This window comes from Rhinolophus hipposideros (assembly GCF_964194185.1).
Source record: "Rhinolophus hipposideros genome assembly, chromosome: 5".
Taxonomy (NCBI): domain Eukaryota; kingdom Metazoa; phylum Chordata; class Mammalia; order Chiroptera; family Rhinolophidae; genus Rhinolophus; species Rhinolophus hipposideros.
The window spans coordinates 56,806,835-56,820,481 of NC_138051.1; the positions used below are offsets into that span (position 1 = coordinate 56,806,835).

At 48.6% G+C, this 13,647-nt stretch overlaps 1 protein-coding gene across 2 annotated transcripts; it reads right to left on the minus strand.

Moving 5' to 3' along the window:
- Nucleotides 1-53: 53 nt before the first annotated feature.
- On the minus strand, nucleotides 54-13,643 carry UBAP1L (ubiquitin associated protein 1 like; the record flags this gene model as incomplete). Of its 2 annotated transcripts, none has more annotated exons than XM_081049950.1 (5): nucleotides 54-1,663; nucleotides 2,593-2,694; nucleotides 5,469-5,675; nucleotides 7,854-8,408; nucleotides 13,524-13,643. In XM_081049950.1, the coding sequence occupies 5 exons, from the start codon at nucleotides 13,641-13,643 to the stop codon at nucleotides 1,529-1,531; spliced, it is 1,119 nt and encodes a 372-aa protein (XP_080906076.1). In that variant the 3' UTR covers nucleotides 54-1,528. The 2 variants fall into 2 exon arrangements, with proteins under 2 accessions (XP_080906076.1, XP_080906077.1); XM_081049951.1 differs by lacking the exon at nucleotides 54-1,663 and adding an exon at nucleotides 4,776-4,840 and having other exon boundaries at nucleotides 2,675-2,694.
- Nucleotides 13,644-13,647: the final 4 nt, after the last annotated feature.

Below are 13,647 nucleotides of genomic sequence, written 5' to 3' on the forward strand. Positions count from 1 at the left end.
ATTTATCCAAAGAAATGAAAACACTAATTCAAAAAGATACATACACCCCCATAGTCATTGCAGCATTATTTATGATAGCCAAGATACTGAAACAACCTGAGTGGCCATCAATAGACGAATAGATAATAGATAATAGATAATATATATAATATATATATTTATGTATATATATAATGGAATATTATTCATCTATAAAAAAGAATGAAATCTTGCCATTAGTGACAATATGAATGAACCTCAAAGGCATTATGCTAAGTCAAATAAGTCAGACAGAGAAAGACAAATACGATATGTTCTCATATGTGGAATCTAAAAATAAAAACCAAGTTCACATATACAGAGAATAGATTTGTGGTTGCCAGAGATGGTGGTAGGGGTTGGGGCGTGGGTATGGGAGAAATGGGTGAAAGGGGTAGATAAAAAACAATTTTTAAAAAGGAATCCCAAGAGAGCTTTTTATAAAAGCAAAACAGATTCCTAGGAGCTGCCAAGTTGGACTCTCTGAATCAGATTATTCAGGAGTGGGGCCTGGCACTCTTCAACAAACTCCTCAGGGGATTCTCATGAATAGCAGCCAGGTCTAATCTCTCTACTTTTCCTGGGGAAACTGAGGCCCAAAGAGGTCTTCAGCCAGTCATCAACAGAACCAAAAATCTGAAATTAGATCTTTGGACCAACAGATGTTCTTTCCACACTAAGACCAGGAGCCTACTGCACCCAAAAGAATTGCCCATCTTTTTTTTGTTTTAATTTTCTTAAAATCAAAGTTACTAATGCACACAGTTTAAAGAGCTAAAAACAGGTAGTTTTTCAAGGCTTGTATGAAAAAACACAGTTCCTCATTCATGCTCCCCCATCAGCCCCTCCCCATAGGCAACCATTTTCAACTTTTTAAGGTCATTCATTTGGTATTGAAGGAAACCAGAATGTGACTCCAAAATGTGCTTCTTTGACATAAAAATTATTTTGAGCTGAAGCCAGTTAAGAAGCAGCAAATGCAAGAAAAGCTCTTTCTACCCTTCTTTGTCTAAAGAAGGATATAAATTCTCTTTGCCTGGAGATAGATTCTTATCCTCCTAGGTTTGCGCCAGAGGAATCTGCAAACAAATCTTACTCAGTTAGTTCCCTCCCATATATCTACCTTCCAACAGTATGCCATCCTTAGAAGCCTAAAACTGATTTCCTTTATCCTGTTATTTCTCTACAAATGTGCTCTTTGTTGAAGATGCTATATAAGCCGGATTCTAAGCTTCTGCTTTGAGTTACTTTTCACCGAGGTTTCTCCCCCATGATGCGTGCTGCATGCCTTAACAAACTGTTAGTTTTTCTCCTGTGAATTGGTCCAGCTGAAAACCTACGATGGGTCAAGTTTTGCCTCCCCTATAATACCTGCTCTCACCCCTGGTGTTGTTTGCATTTCTACAATGAGCATGCATCGCTTTGTTATTCTTATGTGGTCTACAGTTAGAAGGGGTTGTCAGGTCTAGCATAGGTTTAGGAGGCCCAGGCATCGCAGAGTGCCCAGTGGTCACTGGGCACAGGCCACCAGCTCCTCCAGGGCTTCTTCTTGATGATTGCCATGGACCAGCAGCACCTCCTTGATCCGGTCCTGCTGGAAGCCCATGTCGCTGAACTGTTCCCAGAGGCGCAGGAATTCCCCTGCCTGAGAAAGGGGAGGCAGAGAGGACAGTGGGAACTCTGGAGGCTTGGCCTCCAGCCTAGGGAACCCCCTGCCTGGTGCCCTCTGTATCTACTCCCAGAAAGCTGTGGCTCCCTCAGGCCAGGTGGCCCTGCTCCTGGGCAGCACCTGCATTTTCCCTGGACTTCTGGGGTGACAGGGGTTCAGATCTCCCTTTCTGTACCAAGGAAGGAGGCCCCAGCCCGGCCACTTGGTTGGTCCCCTCCTCCAGCTCACTCCTGACTGTAAGTGCTTGGGTGCTGGGGTGGGAAGAAGGAGGCCAAATACTGGTGTTCAGGGGATACACAGCCTGTGGTTTCTGCCCAGGCTCCAAACCCTGCCGAGGTATCACATAGCACAGCCTCCACTTTCCTTCCTTCTCTGGCCCCAGGGCTTGAAACTTCCGTTTCTCCTCCCTCTCTCCTCCTCTGTATCTCTCCCACCCCCATCTCTCCTTCAGCCTCTGTGAAGAGCTGCTCAGCCAGCCTGCACCAGCTGCTGATTGTGGACAGGTCATATGCATTGGGCACTCAGAATGTACTACCGGGCCCAGAGCTGCCTGTTTTCTGGGTTGCAGGAGGGTGGCAAACTCCTTGAGCAGAGTTCAGGCATCTTTGTGCTGCCTGTGGCTCCTATCTGGGTGTCTAACAAAGCGGTGGCATTCAATAACACTTTTTGTATCGATTCATCTAAATAACACAAAAGCCTTGCCTCCAGTTTCCCTCCCCACCCGTACCCCTCTCTTTCCCACGCTTCATCGCCCTTGGCTGTCTCCTTCTCCCCAGGGCTGGACAAGCAGGCCACCTCCTTATGGCCCCCAGGCTGGCTCTGGCCCTGTGTGCCCCTGCACACCAGGCTGCTGTGTGTGTAACCCCTCCGCCCTGGCCCTGCAGCTCAGGCAGCAGCCTGCTGACCTGGCTCTCCGAGAACTGAAACATGTCCATGGCGTCCTCCACCAGGCCCTCATCATAGCCCTGCTGCAGCAGCCGGTCGCAGGCGCTGAGATAGCTGAGAAACTGGCACGGGAAAGGGCAAAGAAGGAGGGGTGGTAAGAGGAAAGGCAGGACAGCAGATGGGGTAGAGTAGGCAGCTGAGGACCCCATTTAGGCCTGAACTCGGGCCAGGCTGACCAGCCAACTCCTGGCATACAACATGGCCCCAGAAAGCCCATGAGCCAATAGAAAAGGGATAGAGGTCTCCTGCAGGGATCTGCAGACAGGTGGACAGCAAATCCTCAACAACTGTCCCAAACTGCAGGCTGGAATCCAGGAAAAGGGCTGTCAGGGTGAGCTAAGGTGCTCCCAGAGCCCAAGTGGGGAGTGAGACACAGGTGTCTCACCCACCACCCACCCCAGCCTGCTCATCCTCCCTAGAGAGCATCCACCTGTGTGAAGGTGACTCCTTACCCATCCACATCTGCACCCCCACTCCACCCCCAGACAAATACGAGATCGGACAATTAAGTTCACGAACTTGTTGCAACGCTATTGCTAATCTTTTTTGATATCAGAGGGATTATTCATGATGAATTTGTACCAAGTTTACTACTTGGAAGTGCTGAAAGGCCGCATGAAAATATTAGACGAAAATGACCTGAACTTCTTGCCAACAATTCATGGCTCTTGCATCACGACAATGCACCAGCTCACACGGCACTGTCTGTGAGGGAGTTTTTAGCCAGGAAACAAATAACAGTATTGGAACACCCTCCCTACTCACCTGATCTGGCCCCTAGTGACTTCTTTCTTTACCCAAAGATAAAGGAAATATTGAAAGGAAGACATTTTGATGACATTCAGGACATCAAGGGTAATACGACGACAGCTCTGATGACCATTCCAGAAAAAGAGTTCCAAAATTGCTTTGAAGGGTGGACGAGGTGCTGGGGTCGGTGCACAGCTTCCCCAGGGGAGTACTTCAAAGGTGACCGTTGTGATATTCAGCAAGGAGGTATGGAGCACTTTTTCTAGGATGAGCTCGTGAACTTAATTGTATGGTCTCATACATCTCTGCCACCCAGGGCTGCATGAGCCCCCATTATGCTACAGTCCTGCACGGGTGCTGGAAAGGGGAAGAGACGGACGAGGATCCCGCGGGGCTGAAAACTTGTGCAGGTCACTACCTGCTTAGTCCTCAGGCGCTGCTTTTGCCCTCAGGATCAAGTGCTGCCTCCCAATCAGGACTCAAAAGCCTGCTCCTGCCCCTGTCAGTCACCTCAGCTCCTTCCCCAACCCCCTGGGTCTCTGCATAGCTGGCCCCCTCGCCAAGGCCAGCCTCACTTCTCTTCCCTGGGACCCTCTCTGCCCGGTTTCCAAGGCGCCATGCCTGGTGCTTCCCCTACGACAGCACATACAATTTTGTCTTTCTCATCTCGCTCATCCACGAACTTTTTGCTCCATGAGGGAAGGGTTGTGTCAGTCTTATTCACCACTGTGTCCTCAGCACCCAGCATGGCAGGCAGAGGGGCTCAATAAATACATGCTGTGTTTATAAAGTGAATTAAAAGCCACCTTTAAGGAGCTCACAGCTCAGTGGGGGAGATAAACCAGATATGGCAAATCGTGAGTGCCAGGCAAATCAAAGCAGGATTTATAGGGAGTTGGTGCCAAATAAAGGCTTCAGACCACAAGAATTATGGGTATACGTGGAGAAGAAACAGGTTGGGTTTCTGCAGACCGTCACAGCTGGGCAGAAAGCACAGATAATATAGACTAATGGTTTTCAAACTGTTTTAGCGTCTAAGCTGTCCAACCACGTGCCCCAGGATACACAGACCTTGTTCTGGGCACATCTGGAAAACCACCCAGCCAAGCCCTCCTTGCACAGTTGAGGAAACTGAGGTCCAGGCAGGGGGGGCAGCCCCAGTTAGGATGACCCTGAAGGGCCACTAATTCTCCAGAGCTGTGGGCTTGGCTGACACTGTGGTTGGGTCTGCAGAGCTCAACTTCTCACTCCTTCATCTACTCACTCCTGCTTCTGTCCACTTCCTTCTCCAGGAGTTCATCCCAAGGGTCTCCTTAACAACTATCCTGCATGCCAAGCTCCATCAGAGTCTGCTTCCTGGGGAACCCAATCTACGACAGTGGTTTTTATGTACCTTGTTTTCCACCATGGCACCTAACTGCATCTAAACACCCAGGAAGTGCTCCATAAAACTGTTGACTAGATGGATGGATAGATGGGTGAATAGAAAGAGAAAGAAGTGGATATGGGTATGGGTAAACCATCTGTTGAGAAAAGTGGTTAGAGCTGCGCCATTCAATATGTTAGCAAGTAGCCATAGGTGGCTATTTTAATTTTAATTTAAATTACAATTAAAATTCTCAGTCACACTAGTGACTGCTCTCCCTGGACACTAGTCACATTTCAAGTAACCACACATGGCTAGTGGATACTGTATTGGACAACACAGGTATAAAATGTCTCTCTCACTGCAAAAAGTTCTATTGGGCAGTTCTGGAGAGATTCTTGGCTGCCCAAAGCTCCAGCACCCTGTATTTGGGGCAAGGACCAGGATAGGAATAGAATATCGAGACTCCCCCAATGGACATGAGGATTCCTGATAAACTGCTATGGAGAAGGTAGCATTAGGGTCTATAAACTTGTTCACAACCCCCAATAATTAATGTCAGGGTGAGATTCTGCTTCTAAAGAGAAGGAAGCAAATTTATTTAAATTAAATATAAAATCACGTGGCCACTCGCCTGGCTCAAGCTCCACAGCCCCCAGCTCTGGGCCCCCCACTCGCCTGACTCCAGCTCCACAGCCCCCAGCCCTGGGCCCCACTCACCTGGTTCAGGCTCTGCCGCCCTGTCTTCTGCAGAGCCATGATGGCCCTATGCGTGGGATACCCCAGGGCGACCACTGGCCCAATGAGGTCTTGCTCCTCTTGGCTCAGGGCGGATAGCAGGTCAGCAGAATCAGGGTACAATCTGTGGGTGATGAGAGGCTGGGGCGCCTGCCCAAGAGGTGGCAGGCAGGTATATGGGCTGAGGGGCTGAAAAACAGACAAGCTGATGTGTCATTTATCACTGGAGACAATACCTGGCTGGGCAGGACATTTTTAAAGGTGCATTTGCATGCCATCTTCCATAAAGAGTGTAGGGGCTAATACTGTGGAGAGTTTGGAGTCCTGAAGACCTGGGTTCAAACCTCACCTCTCTACTGTTTACTCAATTTACTCATGTGTAAAATGGAGGACACTATACTGGATACCTCAAGGTTTGTTCCAAGGCTTAAATGAGAATATGAGAAAAGTGATTAGCAAAGAGCCTGGCAACAGAAACTGCCAGTACATGATAATATTTCATTTATTGCTTAGAATAACTCTGCAACAGAAATATGATAGGTCCATCCTGTTATCCCATTTTACAGATACTGAAATCAAGGTTCAGAGAAGCGAATGACCTGGTAAATAACACACATTTGGGACCTGAATCCTACTTAGTATCAAATCCAAGGTTCTTTACCCCATACCTAGGGGGATCTTCCCAGCCAGACCCCCTCTCTTCTTGAATCTTGATGGGCTGAGGCTTGGCAGGGCATGGAGCAGGGTAGAAACTGGGCACAGCTATAGTGTCGGGGAGACCCCCACAGACCCTGGGCTAAGGTGAGTGGCTTCAAGGCATTTCAATCAGTCTGGCCGGCATCACCCCTAACTCTTCCCCCATGAAGAAGCACCTGTCTGCCAACCCTGAACACACCACCTCGTCCCCTCCTCCCCTTTCCCCTAAGGAAAGCCTACCTGCTGCCCTGGCTCCTGGGGCTGTGTGTGTGTGTGTGTGTGTGTGTGTGTGTGTGTGTGTGTGACACATATGAATTCCCCACCCATCCCCATCTGCACTCAGGGGTTTCTCTACCATGACCTCACTCTTGAGTCTGCCCTTTATCCACAGAGTAGAAAACATCCAAGTCTTAGGATCTGAGTCTACTCTTGTGACCTTGAAAAAGATTCTTAGCTGCTTTCTGCCTGTTTCCTCCTCTACAGAACATCTGCCCCGATCCCCCCAACCCGCACCCCTGCCACACCCCAGGAGACCAGACAAGAGCCATCCTGGCATCAATGTCCAGTCCTTGATATGGGCAGGGCTGGTCAAGTTCACAGAGCCTCTTCTCTGTTTGCTCCTGTGGGAGGGGTTACTGGCCCACGTTACAGGTAGAGAAGAGATGGTTCAGACCACTTCATTGATGTGCCTAAGGTCACACAGCAGTAATGGGAAAGCTGGACCTCAGGTTTCTTTTGGATTTAATTTCATGTTGGCCTTATTCTTTTGCATCTCCTGGTCTGCCTGTGGGACTGCTGGGGGCAGAGAGCTGTGCCCAGTTGCCACCTCCCGCTATCAGTCCTGACCTACCCCATCTGCTCTGGAGCCAGGTTTTGTGGAGTTTGAGAGTTATACAATTTGGATCTCTTAAAGAAGAAAGATACACAAGTGTGAATATAAGCTTCCGAGGTACAAGGCCGTGGAAGGGACAGAGTGAGGGGCCTGAGGCGTAAGCTTCACTGGTTTCATGGTCAGTTCACTTCCCCTCCCGGTCCTTCTGGGAGCACGTACTTCATCCTGAAGTCTCCCCAGCCTGCAGCAACCCTCCCGTCTCTCAACACCTGCCGCCTCCCACCATACAAGGCAGCGCCGCCTTGCCCCACACCCCCAGTTCTCCCTGTCCTGTGGGTTTGATCTTGTCTCTTCCAACCCAGTGTCCCGCAGGAATTAACGGACCGTGACTATTGCCTGACTGAGCCTCCAGCTCACCCATTCTACCGCAAGCCTTGCCCACTGGGGAGCCCTAGGTTTGAGTCACATTCATTAATTCAACAGACATGCATTGAGCACCCCCTATGGGCCAAGTCTGCTGCTGGGTGCTCTGGAAATGAATGCGATCCAGTCGTTGCCCTAAAAGAACTCATACTCCACTGGAAGAGACACACAGCTGCTGAATCAGTACAGTTATGCGACTTGTGCCCTAAGAGGCAAAGCAGGCACAAGGGGCAACAGGGACTGGGGGCCCTCGGAGCAGGGAAGATTCTGGCAAAGGGCCGCAGTTAGACTCGCGTGATCCAGGACCAGGAGCGAGCGGGAAAAGGTAGGGAGGAGGAGGGGACTGAGGCTGGGGACCCCGACTATGGGGCCTCACTGCTGAGCTGCAGCCTTGGCTGAGAGGGCAGGTTCCTTACCGCGACCGGGGGCTTGTGGCTCCGCGGGGGCCTGGCGCCAGCTGTGGAGGGCCGCGGGGGTGGCGCGGGTGCACTGGCGAGAGGGGGCGTGGGGTCCACGGGCAGCGCCGAGCTGAGGCAGGGGCTCAGCGCCCGGTGACCGATGCGGGGCAGGAGGGCGCGGGGGCGGGCGGTCGTCCTGCCCCCCGAGAGCCGCCGCCGCGCCCCCGCCAGCTCCGATCTCACTCCGCGCAGCACGTCCCGCGAGCGCCCGTGACGGCCCCGGCTGGGGCTCCCTGCAGGGCTGGGCTGGGGGCTGCACGGTCCCGGCTTGTCCTCGCTGGCAGAGGAGGCTTCTTCCTCTTCCTCCTCCTCTTTCCCAGGCCGCTCGTGGGGTCGGGCCTCGGGGCCCTTGGCTAAGGCAGGCTCAGGCCGCAGCCCGCGTTCCGGGCTGACCAGCAAGAGCCAGGCGGGAGGGGCTGTCGCGGTCCCGGGGACATCACTTTGGAACTTGCAGGGTTCCCGGAGGACAGCCTCCACCCAGAAGAGTGTCCTCCTCTCCAGGCTGAAGTCGTGCTGCCGAGAGAAGGCAACGTGAGACGTTTGGCCAAACAAACCCGGGCCCGGGGCACACCCCTACCCATGGTCTCCCCGACCCTGCTGAGCCAAAGACTTGCCAGCCGATTCTGAGCCCCAAGCAGCCATCACAGCCCACACTCGCCCTCGGTTTTAGCTAGCACTATGGTGGATGGCTATCAATAAACATTTAATGGCAAACTCTGCATGAGGGATTAAGTGAGGAATAGGTTAAGAGAATGAAATGTAGTGAGACCTTGTATCTAAGTCGCTTTGCCATACAGTATATAATTGAACGATAGCGGCTTTAAAACTTTCTCCAATAAAATTTGTTTTTAGCAAAGAAGCTTTCACTTGAGCCCAGCACCATTTGCCAGAGAACAGTCAGCCTTGGAGGCCCGCCCAGGCACATAAACCTCCCTACCGAGTAATACCTGCGCCCATCCCTTTTGCTGCCATGTGAAGTTACTTTGGGACCCAGGAAACGTAAAATACGCTAATCTTTGTTGAACCCTACTTAGTAGGTTCTAGTGTTATTCCCATTTCCAGATCATGAAAATTAGGTTCAGAAAATATAATTATTGCTAGGGGTCAGATTGGTGGTGAGTGGCTGAGCTGGGAGTGCTCTGTCCATCTGACTGTCATGCTTTCTCTACTGCATATCCAGCCACCTGAAAAAGCAATCTGGGGCCCACATAAGTAATCTAATTGAGAGTTTATAAAGGAGGCAAAAATAAAATATTCCTGTTGCCTACTTTTAAAATTAAAAACCAGAAATATAAAATGCCATTAAAAATATTTAAAGGCAATTTCAATGCTCTATGATGGCCAATCAAGGAAGAAAGAGGCTGGGGGAAGTGGTGTGTGTGAGGGAAAGGGGAGACAGAGAGACACAGACGCACTAGATCATAGGCACTGCCCCCTCCCACCTCTGACACTGGTGAGAGGAACCTAATTTAGCTGTCCCAGTGTGGCTCCCTGACTGAGGTCAAGGACTGTGTTTTATTCCTCTCTGTATCCTCAGGGCCCAGGGCAGACCTGGCACAGAGTGGACATTAGTAAATGTGTGCAGAATAAATGGTTAGAGAAAGAGATTGGAGGGAAATAGGCGAGTTGTAAAAAACAGAGGCAGGAAAAAGACAAACTTCAGAACTGATGAGACAGACTTGTAGAGAAAGAGACTAAGAGATAAAGAGACAGCCAGCAGGACTTAAGGGATAAAATGATACAAAGACCCAATAAAAATACCAACACTTGTGATTTATGGAACTCATCAAGAGTTCTACAGTTCATATGAAAAGCAAGTAAGGATAGCCAGAAACACTCCAAAGACAAAAAGATAAATAAGGGGAGGCTGACCCTACCAGCTGTTTTATTGTATTTCATTGTATTACAAAATATCAATAATTAAAACTATGGTACTGGCACAGATGAGGGTATGGGATAGAAAGTCCACAAATAGACCTTAATATCTATGGGGCTTTAGTAAATAATAAAGATGGCATCTCAAGCAATGGGAAAACGAGGAATTAGTCAATAAATGGTGTTAGCTAGCTGGCAAAAAATTTTGGATGCATTCTCACATTATATACACAACGATAAATTCCAAAAGGATGAAAGATTCAAATGTGTGATATAAAACTACAAAAGCATTAGAAGAAAATAGACAGAAATTCTTTACAACATCAAGTGGGGAAAGGCTTTCTTACTCTGCATCAAAATCCAGAAGCCATAAAAGTGCACACAAGCACTTGTGTAAAATCTGCATGACGAATACACCCTATAAGCAAGGTCAAAGACAGATGACAAACTAGGGGGGAAATAGCACTCACATCACAGACAAAGGGCTAAATTTACTAATATAGGGAGTGCCTAGAAATAGATAAGAAAAAGACCAACAGCCCAGCAGGAGAATGGACAAAAGATAATATGGACAGTCCAAGGAAAAGGAAATACAGATGGCTCTTAAACACAGGAAAAGCTGCTTAACCTCACTCATGATAAGAGAAGGCAAAATAAAACTACACCAAGATACCATTCGCCTATCCCTTGGCAAAGACCCAAAGCCTGAAGATACTCAGTTGGAAGTGCAGATGATAAAGGCCTCTAGTAGGGTGCCGGTTGGGATGTAAATCACTATAACCCCTATGGAGGGCAATTTGGCAATATATTCAAACAAATTCAAAAGAACATTTGCATATACTCATTTTTTGCAGCATTGTCTGTAATGGCAAAAGACTGGGAAGAACCTAAGTGTCCATCGAGAGGGGACTCTGTTGTTAAAGTATGGTGCATCCATAAAATGCAATACTCTGCAGTGACAAACAAAACTGAAGAAACTTTCTATGTACAGATATGGAAGATCTTAAAATATAATAAGTGGAAAAATCAAGAACAGTGTCTATGAAAAGCTACCTTCAGTGTTAAAAAAAGGAAGAAATAGCTATATTTGCTTATATATGCACACATGATAATCTCTAGAAGAATAAATTAAAAATGAGTAACAGAGGCCATCAGCGACGGGATGCAGGTGGGGAACAGGGCAGATGGGAAGGTTAGTGGCAGGGTCAGCAAACTGCCTGGGGCCAAACTGACCCCCACCTTGCTTTTGTAAATAAAGTGTTATGGGAACACAGCCATGCCCACTTTCTCCTTTCCCTAATGTCTATGGCTCTTTTCCTCAACAGCAGAGTTGAGTAATTGCCAGAGTTTTTACTACCTGACCCTTTACAAAAAAATGTCGACCCCTGCTCTATACCATTTTATATTTTTCTTCAGTTTTAAATTGTGTGTGAATATATTTTCTCTCTTTAAAAAATTAAATGAGGGGCGGCTGGATAGTTCAGTTGGTTAGAGTGCGAGCTCTTAACAACAGGGTTGAAGGTTCAATTCCCCCATGGGACGGTGGGCTGCGCCCCCTGCAACTAAAGATTGAAAACGGTGACTGGACTTGGAGCTGAGCTGCGCCCTCCACAACTAGATTGAAGGACAACGATTTGGAGCTGATGGGCCCTGGAGAAACACACTCTTCCCCAATATGCCCCAATTTTTAAAAAAGTGATTAATTAAAAAAAATTAAATGAAGGAAAATTAACTCTAATTAAAGGGAAACTATGAAACAACAAAACATAGACTTGCCGAGGTTTTTAAGTATGGAAGGAAGAGCCCCTTGGAAAAGAGCAGGGTAGAGGGGGTTCTGACAGACTTGTGTTGGAATCCTGGCTGTGTCACTCATAAGCCATGTGACCCTGGGGATCACTCGGGTGGGAGCTTTGATTTCCTATGCCATGGGGTAGGAATACTCAACTGCTAAAAGTATCATAAAAATGAGAGAGAAGAGTAAATATGTAAAGAGGACCTAGCACGAGCCTGGCGCACAGCAGGCGCTCAATAAATGGTAGCTGTTATTTTTCTCTTTAGGCCACGTTAGCTTCATCTGATAATCTAATCACCACGTACAACATTGTTGTAAATGGAATACAGCTCAGTGAACTCGAAGGACTGATCAGGAGAGGCTGTAAATCATACTTGGAGTCTCGTGCTTCTCTATTTGTTAGTTTGGCCCAGCAGTTAAAGAAATAGAGGCTCAGGAAGGGAAATAGGCTTAAGACAGTGCAGGTGCCCATCTTGAAAGCAGGGGGCAGAGCCAAGGTCAGCACATTGCTGGGACATTAGACATGGACTTGGCAGAAGGGTGCCCATTTCTGCTACGAGGAGACTTCACCTTCAGAATAGCCTCTTTCCAGCTTGGCTTGAGCTCAGCAGGGAGGGGAAAAGTGTGATAATCCACCCCCACTGGAGCTAAGTAAAGCAAGTTCCTCTTTTGAACAACAGGGGCCTAGTGCCAGAGTGAGCCCACAGCACAGGCTGTCTGGGGAGAGCCAGAGCTCCTGCCCCACAGAGCACGGGGCCCTGGACACGGCGCTCTGGGTTTTACAAAGCTTATTTCAGTTCTGGAAACTTCAGTCCTGAGGAGCGTCAGTGTAACTCCAGCGTCTGCAGATGAAGCAAACCTGCTCTGAGCACCCTGCTTCCGTGCCCGCAGGCCTCTCCGGCCCCTCTACCTGACCCTGCCCAGGCCTCTCCGTCCTGGACGCCTGGACGGCGCTCTCAGCTCCGCTGTGCCAGCAACCCTCTTTTGCCTTCTGTTAATACCTGTCCTGTGTCTCTCCTGTTCCAATCCTGCCCTTAGCTAATACAAAATGATCTGGAATCAGGACCTGGCTTTTAGTTTTGCCACTAACTTTGGACAAATCATGTCCTTTCTGTGGGCCTCAGGTTCCTCATGCTCAAAATGAGTGAGAGCAGAACTAGATCCTCAAACTTTTCTACAAAGCACCCCGCAGACAGCGGAGATGAGTACACAAGAGTCTGAGGACTCAATCCCAAGAGGCCCAATACCAGCTCCACTGTTTTTACAATCTTGTTTCATTTTTGAAAAATTCATGGGAATTTTATATTCTACCCCATGATACATCGGTTATAATATAAACGCAACAGGTTCCCCCTAAATCTTCAAGTCAACTTGACTCTCCAGGGAGTTAAATAGTCATGTTTATCCCGAGGCCATATGTGATATGACCGCATACACCCAGTGTACATCCCAGTCTGTGAGCCATGGGGCACGGGGTGCTTGAAAGGTGCCTCCAGGGAAGACGTGGTTTGGGCCTGGGGAATAGTAACACCTGCTAATGTGATCCAGGTAACTGTCTACATTTTAACAGATGTAACTATTTATAACTCATACAAAAAATTTATAATATTTATAATTCTGGAGCTATTGCCCAAAGGAGTGATTCTAATGGTGGAATTTTAGACACGGCAGCAGGCTGATAGGGGAGAGAGCAACTGGAAGCTCCTTGCAATGACTCTCAGTCACTTCATACAGGCAGCCTTCCAGTTATCCTAAGGCTAAAATAAGACTCACTAAGTAATCCCCATCACCAGGCAACCAGCCTTCTTCATGAAACACCTTTTCCTCTTGGGTTATGTCCAAACTCCCCAGACTATACCAGAGCAGGCCTGGCTGCCCTTTTAAATCAAGGAACAAGGTCGCCGAAGGCTCAGCCTCAGACCCATAGACCCAGGGATCGGGAGACAATCAGATACACTTACCATAGAACCCAGCAGAAGCTCCCTGCAGGCTGGGACACTGAGCTCTGGCCCAGGGAGGGGCTCTGTGCCTGTCACAAAGGCCTTGGGCACCTTGAATGGGACACCATCGAGGGCATTCATTCTG